Source organism: Pseudophryne corroboree, chromosome 7 (genome assembly GCF_028390025.1).
Source record: "Pseudophryne corroboree isolate aPseCor3 chromosome 7, aPseCor3.hap2, whole genome shotgun sequence".
Taxonomy (NCBI): domain Eukaryota; kingdom Metazoa; phylum Chordata; class Amphibia; order Anura; family Myobatrachidae; genus Pseudophryne; species Pseudophryne corroboree.
This window is the reverse complement of record NC_086450.1, coordinates 418,912,761-418,925,041: the sequence shown is the minus strand read 5'-3', so window position 1 is coordinate 418,925,041 and position 12,281 is coordinate 418,912,761. Positions and strand designations below refer to the sequence as shown.

The window sequence follows — 12,281 nt, the reverse complement described above, 5'->3', positions numbered from 1 at the left end:
AACCTCTGTAATGTCTTTGCTAGGAGCCATCAGAACTGGTTCCTGGTGATAGAAACCCAAATTATAGGAGTAACCCACACCTCCCAACATGACCCTCTCCAGAAGGGACAGAATGCCCTGCTCCTGGGTTCCGGTATGAATGGTCGACAATGTTAAGGTCGACACTCATTAGGTCGACAATGACATGATCGACATGGACTAATGGTCGACACGTGAAAGGTTAACACATGAAAAGGTCGACATGAGTTTTTTTTTACTTTTTTGGTGTAGTTTTCTGCGTAAAGTGACGGGGAACCCCAATTAGTGCACCGCTTCGCTCGCCATGCTTCGGGCAAGGTGCCTCGCTCCCCTCCGCACAGGTTACCGTTCCCAATCGTAGTCCATGTGGATCGGAAAGTATGAAAAACTTTCCAAAAAAAAAAAAAATGGAAACACTCATGTCGACCTTTTCATGTGTCGACCATTTGTCCATGTCGACCTATAGTGGTCAACCTTAACATTGTCGACCATCTGACCGGATACCCTGCTCCTGGACTTCCCTCTTAATTTAGGATTGCCATCGCCTGTGGTGAAACACCTTTCTAATACAAAAACCTGTTCAACACAGGTGCCAGCAATCCAACATTAAGAGAAAAGTCCAGACGCATAGAATTGTGTCCCTCCTGGAGGGGGTCATGTTGGGAGGTATGGTAACCCCTGTATTAAATTACTTCCTTTCTCAATAATAACGAGTTTTATGGTAAGAACTTACCCTTGTTAAAACTCTTTATGCGAGGTACACTGGGCTCCACAAGTCTGGACAATGGGGTGTAGAGTAGGATCTTGATCCGAGGCACCAACAGGCTCAAAGCTTTGACTGTTCCCAGAATGCACAGCGCCGCCCCCCACATCACCCCGCCTCCCAGCACAGGAGCTCAGTTTAGTTAACCAGCCCAATGCAGTAGCAGGAAAAGAGACGACAACGGTTAGTAGCCCCATACACCACACTCTCACGACAAGAGAAGTGTCAGCGGCTAATGCCATATCAACCCAAAGAAGCTAATTGCGTCAAGGTGGGCGCCTCGTGGAGCCCAGTGTACCTCGCAGAAAGAGTTTTAACAAGGGTAAGTTATTACCATAAAACTCGTTTTCTGCTGCGGGGTACACTGGGATCCACAAGTCTGGACAATGGGGATGTCCTAAAGCAGTTCCTTATGGGAGGGGACGCACTGTAGCGGGCACAAGAACCCGGCGTCCAAAGGAAGCATCCTGGGAAGCGGCAGTATCGAAGGCATAGAACCTTATGAACGTGTTCCCGGAGGACCACGTAGCCGCCTTGCACAATTGATCAAGGGTCGCACCACGTTGGGCCGCCCAAGAAGGTCCAACAGACCGAGTAGAATGGGCCGTAATGTGAACAGGAGCTGACAGACCAGCCTTCACATAAGCATGCGCAATCACCATTCTAATCCACCTGGCCAGGGTCTGCTTGTGAGCAGGCCAGCCACGTTTGTGAAATCCAAACAAAACAAAAAGAGAATCAGACTTTCGAATAGAAGCAGTTCTCTTCACATAGATACGGAGAGCCCGTACCACATCCAAAGACCGCTCTTTGGGAGACAAATCAGGAGAGACAAAAGCTGGAACCACAATCTCCTGATTAAGGTGGAACGAAGAAACCACCTTAGGTAAATATCCGGGACGAGTCCTAAGAACCGCCCGGTCACGGTGAAAAATCAGATATGGGGAACTACAAGATAAGGCACCCAAATCCGACACTCTTCTAGCAGAGGCAATAGCCAGCAAGAACACCACCTTAAAGGGAAAGCCACTTAAGGTCAGCTGAACCAAGAGGTTCAAATGGAGGCTCCTGCAACGCCTCCAAAACCACCGACAAGTCCCAAGGAGCCACAGGCGGAACATAGGGAGGTTGGATACGCAACACACCCTGAGTGAAAGTATGAACATCAGGTAAAGTCGCAATTTTTCTCTGAAACCACACCGACAAGGCAGAAATATGAACCTTGAGGGAGGCCAGACGCAGGCCTAAATCTAGGCCCTGCTGAAGAAAAGCCAAAAGTTTGGCTGTACTAAACTTGGAAGCGTCATAATGGTTAGATGCGCAACAAACAAAGTAGGAATGCCAGACCCGATGGTAAATCCGAGCAGAGGCCGGTTTCCGGGCCCGCAACATAGTTTTAATGACCTCTTCAGAAAAACCCTTAGCTCTTAAGACGAAAGCTTCAAGAGCCACGCCGTCAAAGACAGCCGGGCTAGGTCCTGGTAGACACAGGGGCCCTGAACGAGGAGGTCTGGGTGTTGTGGAAGTAGAAGTGGACGCTCTGACGATAGGCCTTGCAGGTCTGAGAACCAGTGCCGTCTGGGCCACGCCGGAGCTATGAGAAGCAGATTTCCTTTTTCTTGCTTGAACTTCCGAATTACCCTGGGCAGGAGTGACACCGGAGGGAACACGTACAGCAGCCGAAACCTCCACGGCACTACCAGCGCATCCACGAATGCTGCTTGAGGATCCCTTGTCCTTGCTCCGAAGACCGGAACCTTGTGATTGTGTGGAGACGCCATCAGATCCACATCTGGAAGACCTCACCTTTCCACGAGGAGTTGAAACACTTCTGGATGGAGGCCCCACTCGCCGGCATGCACGTCCTGACGACTCGCTTCCCAATTCAGGACTCCCGGAATGAATATTGCCGATATTGCCGGTGGATGGCGTTCTGCCCAACGTAGAATCCGTGAGGCTTCCTTCATTGCCAAACGGCTTCGAGTGCCGCCTTGAAGATTTATGTAAGCCACTGTGGTGGCGTTGTCCGACTGTACTTGAACAGGACGGTTCTGAATCAAATGCTGGGCTAGGTTCAGCGCATTGAAGACCGCCCGCAATTCCAGAATGTTGATCGAGAGGAGAGATTCCTCCTTGGTCCACCGACCCTGCAAGGAGTGCTGCTCCAGCACTGCGCAAAAACCTCTTAGACTGGCATCTGTCATCAACAGGACCCAGTTGGATATCCAGAAGGGACGACCTCTGCACAATTGTCGGTCCTGGAGCCACCAGAGCAGCGACAGACGGACCTCTGGAGTCAAAGAGATCATTTGAGACCTGATCCAGTGAGGCAGGCCGTCCCACTTGGCTAGAATCAGCTTCTGGAGGGGGCGAGAACGGAATTGAGCATACTCCACCATGTCGAATGCTGATACCATGAGGCCCAGCACCTGCATTGCCGAATGTATCGACACTTGCGGACAAGAAAAGGAAGCAACGAATCCTGTCCTGAAGTTTCAGGACTTTCTCCTGAGACAAGAACAACCTCTGGTTGTGAGTGTCCAACAGCGCTCCCAGATGCACCATGCTCTGAGTAGAGACCAGGGAGGATTTCTTCCAGTTGATGAGCCACCCGTGGGCTTGTAGAAACCGGACCGTCATATCCAGATGACGCAGGAGAAGATCTGGGGAATTTGCCAGGATTAACAAGTCGTCCAGATACGGCAGTATCCTGACCCCTTGACGGCGGAGTACCACCGTCATCACCGCCATAACTTTGGTTAAGACTCGCGGAGCCATTGTTAAACCAAAAGGTAACGCCCGAAACTGGTACTGGAGGTTGCCAATAGCGAACCTCAGGTATTGTTGATGTGACACTGCTATAGGAATATGCAGGTAAGCATCCTGTATGTCCAGGGAGACCATGTAGTCCCCAGATTCCAAGGCCAGAACTATAGAGCGAAGGGTTTCCATACGGAACTTGGAAACCTTCACAAACTTGTTCAGTGCCTTGAGGTTGAGAATGGGCCGGGAGGACCCAATCGGTTTCGGGACTAGAAACAGCGGAGAATAGTACCCCCGGCCCCTCTGAGCAAGAGGCACCTGTACTACGACTCCTGTATCCAGGAGGGTCTGTACCACCGAATGCAGAGTGTTTGCCTTTGTCTGGTCCGACGGGACGTCTGTCTGGCAAAATCGATGAGGGGGTCGGTTTTTGAAGGCTATGGCGTAACCTCGAGTGACGATTTCCCGTACCCAGGCATCTGAAGTGGTCTTCAACCATTCCTGGGTATACCCTAGAAGCCGTCCCCCCACCCTGGGATCCCCCAGGGGGAGGCTCGCCCCGTCATGCGGCAGGCTTATCGGTCTTGGCTGCTGGCTGACGGGCAGCCCAGGCTCTTTTGGGCTTCGGCTTACCAGGTTTGGAAGTGCGGGCCTGCTTATGGTACGCCTGACCTTTTGCTTTACCTGAAGGACGAAAGGGGCGAAAGGACGTGCCTTTGGCCTTCGACACAGAAGGAGCTGTATTAGGCAGACAGGCAGTTTTGGCAGTAGCCAAGTCAGCCACTATCTTATTTAAGTCCTCCCCAAACAGAATATCCCCCTTGAAAGGTAGTATCTCCAGGGTTTTTCTAGAATCCAGATCCACAGACCAGGATCTCAGCCACAATATCCTGCGAGCCAGGACTGACGTAGTAGAGGCCTTGGCTGCTAGGATACCGGCATCAGAAGCCGCCTCTTTAATATAGCAAGAAGCTGTGACAATATATGACAAGCATTGTCTAGCATGGTCAGAGGAGATTTCAGCTTCTAACTCCAACGTCCATGCTTCAATGGCCTTTGCCGCCCATGTAGCTGCAATAGTGGGCCTTTGTGCAGCACCCGTGAGGGTGTAAATCACTTTTAGACAACCCTCGACACGTTTATCCGTAGGCTCTTTTAGAGATGTGACGGTAGTGACAGGTAGAGCTGAGGAAACCACCATCCTAGCCACATGTGAGTCTACTGGAGGAGGCGTTTCCCAATTCTTAGACAGCTCTGACGCGAAGGGATAGCGAGCCAGGATCTTCTTTTGAGGCACAAACTTCGTACCCGGGCTTTGCCAGGGTTCCTGACGTATATCCACTAGGTAGTCAGAGTGAGGTAAAACTTGTTTAATCGCCTTCTGACGCTTGAACCTATCTGGTTTCTTAGGAGGAACGGATGGCTCGGGATCATCCGTGATCTGCATAATTAACTTAATAGCCTCCAAAAGATCAGGAACATCCACATGTGAACTACCCTCCCCATCAGCCGTATCTGAGTCAGAACCTGTGGGGTCAGTGTATGTGCTGTCTTCATCAGACGAGGTGTCAGTGACAGCAGTGGATTGTGAGGAGACGAGCGCTCGCTTAGAGGACCTCTTGGACTTAGGTGAGCGTTGGTCAGACTTTTTAGTAGCCAGGGACTGGTTCAACTTCTTTAATTGAGCAGATAAATCGTCCGCCCACGGCGGGTTAGCTGCAGGGACCACATACGGTTATACCGGCATTGGGGGTCCCATAGGGGGTGTTAGTTTATGAACTAGCTTATGCAGAAGCGTGGAAAAAGCGGCCCACGGAGGGTCAGTATGTGCCTCCGTTGCCACAGTCCCACTGGGGGGCAAGGAGCCCCCAGAACCAGAGCCCACAGATGCTATATTCTCCCCATATGTGCCTGTGGCTTCAGCAACACCAGCAGTGTGTTCTGCCCCAGAACCGTTACCCTCAGAAGCAGACATGATATAACTTGCAGTATGAGGTAACACAGTACAATTATTAACAGCACTATATCCCTAAACCCAAACCCCTGCGCAGTGTAGTCAGCACCAGCAGAGATCAAGGAGAGATATTGTGACTAAATCACAGAGAAAAATACGTAATACAGTATATCTTTGTGAAAATCCTATATTAAATAACACCTGACGCACCAAGCCCCCTCAGGTCATAGAATATAGGGATAGCAAGTTGAGTGAAAGACACGAGATGGACACCACTCAGCTATCAATGCACACACAAATAGTCACAGTTTGTACAATGCAGAGGTTATTACAGACAATAATACTGCACTGGACTAGCTTACACAGCGTCAATAGATATAACAGTACACAGTAAGAAACTGGATGTATATCACAGGGTAATTGTACTATAAACCCCTGACTAAATGTACTCTTTCTTACTAACACTGACTAAAAAGGCAGGTAGAATACTTAAGTGTCATGTAAAGGCACAGCGCTGACAACCAGGCGGCTTTACATAGGAGGATTTGCCCAAGCAGTCCCAGGAACAGTGAGCTGAGGAGTAATGGCGCCGCAGACACTGACAGGGAGTGACGAAAAGACAGAGATGCAGCTCCAGGGCAGGAACACTTGCTAGGAAATGGCGCGCTGGGGGAGGGGCTTCAGGTCTAAGCCTTAACCCCCTTGCTGGCAAAACCACCGGGTACTGTGGGCGATATTAAAATCGTTTTTAAGAGAAAACCTGACATGCGCCCGTGCCCTGGTGATCTAGTGGGATCGCCTGTATCCACAGTGTCCACCGCCAGCGCACGCGGCCCGCCTCCCACTGACCGCGCCGGATCGCGATAAAGACCGGGTCCCGCGAGCGGGACCCACTTACCACCTCCCGAAGCGCGGCCACGCGATCCTGGAGAGCCCCAGCCGTGTGTGTCTAACATGAAGAAAACCGGAGCCTCCGCTGTAGGTACCCGGCAACCAGGGCTTGGGAGTGTACAGCGCCGCTGGGGAGAGCTGGAGCTGCAGCAGTGAATGTCACAAGACATTTACCACCGCTGCTGCCCTTGAAGTCTTCACTTTTTACCTCATAAAAAGCTTTTCTCAGGGCTGCTTGGAGCAGCCCCTCTGTTTAGTGCCTGCTTACTGCAGCACCAACTTACAAAACTGAGCTCCTGTGCTGGGAGGTGGGGTGATATAGGAGGCGGCGCTGTGCATTCTGAGAACAGTCAAAGCTTTGAGCCTGTTGGTGCCTCGGATCAAGATCCTACTCTACACCCCATTGTCCAGACTTGTGGAGCCCAGTGTACTCCGCAGCAGAAAATACTTTTGAAGAGATAACCCACCACAGTCCCTAAATTTAGCAAGGTCCCAGCAGTCGCATATAGCTGATGTCTCTGATAATGACCTTCAGCAGAAAGAAGTGACTTTGTGGGCTAGAGGCATGTTATTACACTGTGGGGTCTGTTCATCAAAGAGCCCAGTCAAGACAGAAATTCTGATTTGTGGTAATATAATAAAAAACAAAATAAATTTAGTTTGGAAAAAGTGATATTCAGCTCCCCGGCAACACTGGCCAGTAGCAGCAAGCATAGATGTATCTCATCACCATCTGGACAGCTTGTCAGACGTCGCCAGATCACACGTGTGCACTGCAGCTAGAGCGCAGGTTTGGGTAACATACATAAGAATAAAAGTTAAATAAGGTAATAAGGCTAATAAAGCTAAGGGAAATAAAATGTTTAACATGTCACAACCCTAACAACTTCTGCGCAGCTTCTAACTGGCTTGCGCCTAATTTTTTACCGCAGCGCCTAGCTTTCAGATAAATGAGATCCGGCCTTAAAACATATATATCGATATATATTATATAGTGTAGGCCACCCCTGTGTACATGGCATGATAGGACTTAAATGTGATTTATTCTGTACCTTTTAGCCAACCAAATAAGAACTTCCGAGACCAGAAGAAAGTTGGGACTACGGAAATTCTCCATGGAGATGAGGCGGGGGTAACCGAGCGCCCGCATCATTTCTGTGAAATCTGGAGACAGAACATGAAAAAATGTTATTACATTTTTGATTGGGTGACACGGATTTTAGAGTATTGCAAGTAAGAAATAATATGTTCAAGGAGGGTAACTAATTTGTAATACAATATATAAGATAAAAGATTGTATATAGCTATAAGACTGTAGATACACAGCTTTCTAATATTTTTATTATCCCTTATTTATATGGCGCCACAAGGGTTCCACAGAGCCTAACAAAGTCCATAAACAAATGAGTAAAAGAAGAAAATAGCGATTTATAGTACAAGACAATGTAGGATAAGTACATGGTATATAAACATTTCTGTATCAGGGGACAAGAAACTGAAATAAGCATCAGGGAGGCAGAAACTAAGGGTTAGGTGCCGTTGTACGGAGTATGGGGTAGAACATAATCTAATGGGCCCTACACATATAAAGATCCACCGCCGAGCTGCCTGACGGCGGATACAGCCGACGGTCAACCCAGCGGCGGGGGGGGGGGGGGGTAGTGACGGGGGGAGTGAAGTTTCTTAACTCCCCCCGTCACCCAGCTCCATTGAAGTGCAGGCAAATATGGACGAGATCGGACCGTTTTGTGGTGTATGAGAAATTTCCGAAGCCCCGAACCCATCGATTTTGGTCAAAAATTTCAATTCCATATTGGCCTGCATGCACAGCCGACAGGGAACCAGCGATGAACAAGTGCGGGACCGCGCATCGTTCATCGCTGGTGACTCCACACTCAAAGATATAAATGTTATCTTGTTCAATAATGAACTAGATCGTTCATATCTTTGAGGAATATCGGCCAGTGTGTAGGACCTATAAGTAAGAGAAGGAAAAGCACTGCTCGTGGGAACTCACATTCTAAAGGGGAGGGGCTAACAGGTAGGGATATCAGATTATAGTTAATAATCTATTTATCACTAAATGTAATCTCATGTGACAAATAACCCATAACTATGAGCCAGTACCATACTATTAACATTTTATTTCTATTTTCCTCACAAAATGCTGCAATTTTCCTGCTTTTACATATTCAGGCCCAGATTTCTCAAGCCTTGGACAGTGAAAAATTTCACGGTGATAAAGTACCAACCAATCAGCTCCTAACTGCAATGTTACAGGCTGTGTTTGAAAAATGACAGCAGCTGATTGGCTGGTACTTTATCACCGTGCAATTTATTACTCTCCGAGGCTTGATAAATCTGGGCCTTAGGGAGATGCTGGGGCCGATATTACTAGCCACACCTCCTTCGCTTCCCTCAATAGGCACTTGATAATATTTTCATAGGAGCGCAGCCATTTCATAACAAGGCAGACCCTTAACCCATTAAAACACCCAAACTGTGACAGGGATACACCTCCCAGCAATCTCATCTGATTCTGACCATTACAAAATAAATGACACTGGGGGCCCCATGGGTCTGGTTACACCGCTAATGGCACAGTATGAGCTCCTGGAAGACGCTGCAATGGCACTACATGCAGTAATAAGGAGTCACTATGCTGTGCCATGCAATGCAGGCAGCAGTCAGCATGCGCTAGGTATACAGTGACACTATGCTACAGGCACACAGGCCAGAGTCACACTGTACAGTGCATGGGTGCTGGTCTAGCGCTGTAATATGGGCTCAGGATAAGGGTATGATGACCCAGCTCTTACTCCGTAGGTCCCGGTAAGACATGGTGCCAGGTCCCCGGTTTGCTGAAGCGACTAGGCCGAGTTACCAGACAGAAGCATTCGCTGCCATGACAACTGCTGCTGTACGGCGGCTCACACGGGACAGAAAGCAGCGACGCGAAACTCGGAGCATGCGCAGTGTGTGCACTGAGAAAGCCTGGGTTCTGTGGGAACTGCCAGGTGCTCGTCAGGAGTAAGCTGCAAGCTGCATTGGTATACATTACCTGGTGGAATCAGCATAAACCAGTGATGACTGAGTTACAGTAGAGAGATGCATAGTTACTGCAGCATGTATATAGATGACATATTCATAATGTAAACAGGCAAATAATAATTATAACAATAATAATAATAATGCTTTGAGGTCGATGTCCAATCTGTTTTTATTTTTGTTATTGTCATAAGTATTTCAAATAAATATTTACACTAGCTGTATACCCGTGCTTCGTTAATGAGGATGGTAAATTAGAATTATAGTTGTTTGTTAATTGACGGTTGGAGATCTAGTATATCAGACCCTCCAACATGACCCGCCCACTAGGTACAAAATGCTCTGTTTCTGGACTTCCCTCTTAATATATTATTGCCATCACCTGTGAAGAAACAGCTTTCTTATCATTTAACTGGTTCAACACAGGTGATGGAAATCATAAATTAAGAGGGAAGTCCAGAAACAGAGCATTTTGGTCCCCCAAGGGACCCTGTTGTTCCCACTACACAACTCTCAGTCTTTGGCTTCTTGCTGCCTCCATTCTCCTCCTCACATCATGTCAGTAGCCCTGTGAAATGATCAATTTATTTACAGTTTCTTATAAAGCGCAGCACATTATGCATCTCCTGATATACTCTGTGCTGCTGGGGGAGCATGCTACTTCCACTATATAACTCTCAGTGTGTGGGTTCGTGCTACCTCCATTCCTCTCCTCACATCATGTCACTGCCCCTGTCACATGCAGCCCTGTCCTGCCTGACATATCATGCATGTCCTAATATACTCTGTGCTGCTGGGGACCCTGGCCCTCCCACTATATGACTCTCAGCGTGTGGATTCCTGCTACCTCCATTCCCCTCCTCACATCTTGTCACTGCCACTGTCACATGAAGCCCTGTTGTCACTGACATATCATGCATGGCCTGATATAGTCTGTGCTGCTGGCCCACCCCTAGGGGTGTCTTACCCGCACAGTGTTTGTTCCCAGATTGTAAGTCATATGTGTAACAAGTTTTTTGTAAATTGGTCCAGGCATTCCAGAGTTAAGCTGTTTCCTGAAATACTCTGTGCTGCTGTTCAACCCCCTAGGGTTGTCTTACCCCCACAGTGTTGGTTCCCAGAATGTAAGTCATATGTGTACCAAGTTTGGTGAAAATTGCTCCAGCCATTCCAGAGTTATGCTGTCTACTGAAATACTCTGTGCTGCCGCCAAACCCCTAGGGGTGTCTGACCCCCACAGTGTTTGTTCCCAGATTGTAAGTCATATGTGTACCAAGCTTGGTGTAAATTGCTCCAGGCATTCAAAGAGTTATGCTGTCTGCAGAAATACTCTGTGCTGCTGCCTCACCTCTAGGGGTGCCAGGAGTGTGTTACACCTACAGTGTTTGTTCCCTGATTGTAAGTCATATGTGTACCAAGTTTGGTGTAAATTGCTGCAGGCATTCCGGAGTTATGCTGGAACATACATACATACATACATACATACATACATACATACATACATACACACACACATCCATTTTTGGCGTTTTCCGTGGATGGGCAGTGACATTTGTAAAGCCGGTTCTTAGCAAGCACCTATGACTTAAGGAGAAGCTACCTGCCAAGTTTCAAGATTGTAGGCCTTGTGGTTTAAGAGATTTCTTGATGAGTCAATATCCTTTTTTGCCTTTTATACATAGGATTATTTTTATTGATGAGGAGAAGTTGGTGCTTTTGTGCTGTTTTTAGTCATGTTTGTTGGCCTTTGTCTGTGTTTCACGCCCCTCCATCAATGGCGGGACACCGATGTTTACCCATTATCGATGACTATGTAATGATGGCAACATTGATGGCAACACTGTTGTTAGGGCTTCTATGCCCCATCCCTAGAGCAGGGGCCTAAGAGGGAGCGGTGGCACTGGAGGGGTTTTGTGACACTGCCGAGCCCTCACCTCTGTCTGCACCCACTGTAGTACTGCCAATATGTGACACAATACATAAGGAACGTTGAGACCTTGGGGAATGTAGAAATAGGAAATCTATTTTGTTTCCACTTATGATCACACATTTAAACCAGCAGCAAAAAAGCACTACAAACAGTATTACATTTTAGCCAAATGGTATTGCTATGTATACTAATCAACAGGGCTCATTTTCATTCATGAGGGAAAAAGAATATAAAAATCATTACAGGTCTTAACAACATTGTAGGCCCTGGGCAAAGCAATTAACTGGGGCCCCTATCCACTCATTCACGAGAATAAACAAAGAGAAAAAAATCACAACTTACCCCTCCCTGCGATGCTGCACCGCCTTTTCACGTATTTCCATACAGTGAATGGCTGTCGGCACTGTGATTGGTGGATAGCTCGAGCCATCCACCAATCAGCGTGCTTACAGCCATTCACTGTCTGGCTGCAGGCTGAGAGGCAGGTAGAGAATGCTGCACTCTGATTGGTGGATTTCACTAGCCATCCATCAAGCAACATACTGATAGTCATTCACTGTCCTTACCGCTCTACACAAGATCTGCATCTCACATCCACACGCATTACATGCACCCATTCACGATTACAGGACTGTTTTCTGGCTGCACCCACTCTGTGGAGTTCCCTCCCATGCACAGTAACACGCTCCTCTAGTCTCTAAACCTTTAAGCCTTCCCCTGAAAACTAACCTCTACAGGCAAGCATATGAAAATTCAGAAATTATGGAGAAGAGGGGTGGTGGAGAGGGGGGGGGGGGGGGGGTTGGCAGGGGCATTTCTAGAGAGGAGGAGACCCATGTGCAGGCTACGTCTGAGCCCCTTCCTCTCTAGCCAGCAGGGGGGACCCTAGCTCTGTCAAAGAGTCTACAGCGCAT

General features: G+C 48.2%; 1 protein-coding gene across 2 annotated transcripts in view; it reads right to left on the bottom strand.

The window, feature by feature from the left end:
* Window positions 1-9,385, bottom strand: part of CLUAP1 (clusterin associated protein 1) — a 214,801-nt gene extending 205,416 nt beyond the window's left edge. Inside the window, exons 1-2 of one of the 2 annotated variants that reach the window (XM_063934791.1) lie at window positions 9,209-9,385; window positions 7,442-7,553 (exon numbers count right to left, since the gene is read on the bottom strand). In XM_063934791.1, the coding sequence (XP_063790861.1) occupies window positions 7,442-7,553; window positions 9,209-9,230 (134 nt within the window). In that variant the 5' untranslated portion in view covers window positions 9,231-9,385. The remainder of the gene's footprint in view (window positions 1-7,441; window positions 7,554-9,208) is intronic. The other variant, XM_063934792.1, reaches the window with a different exon arrangement.
* Window positions 9,386-12,281: the final 2,896 nt, after the last annotated feature.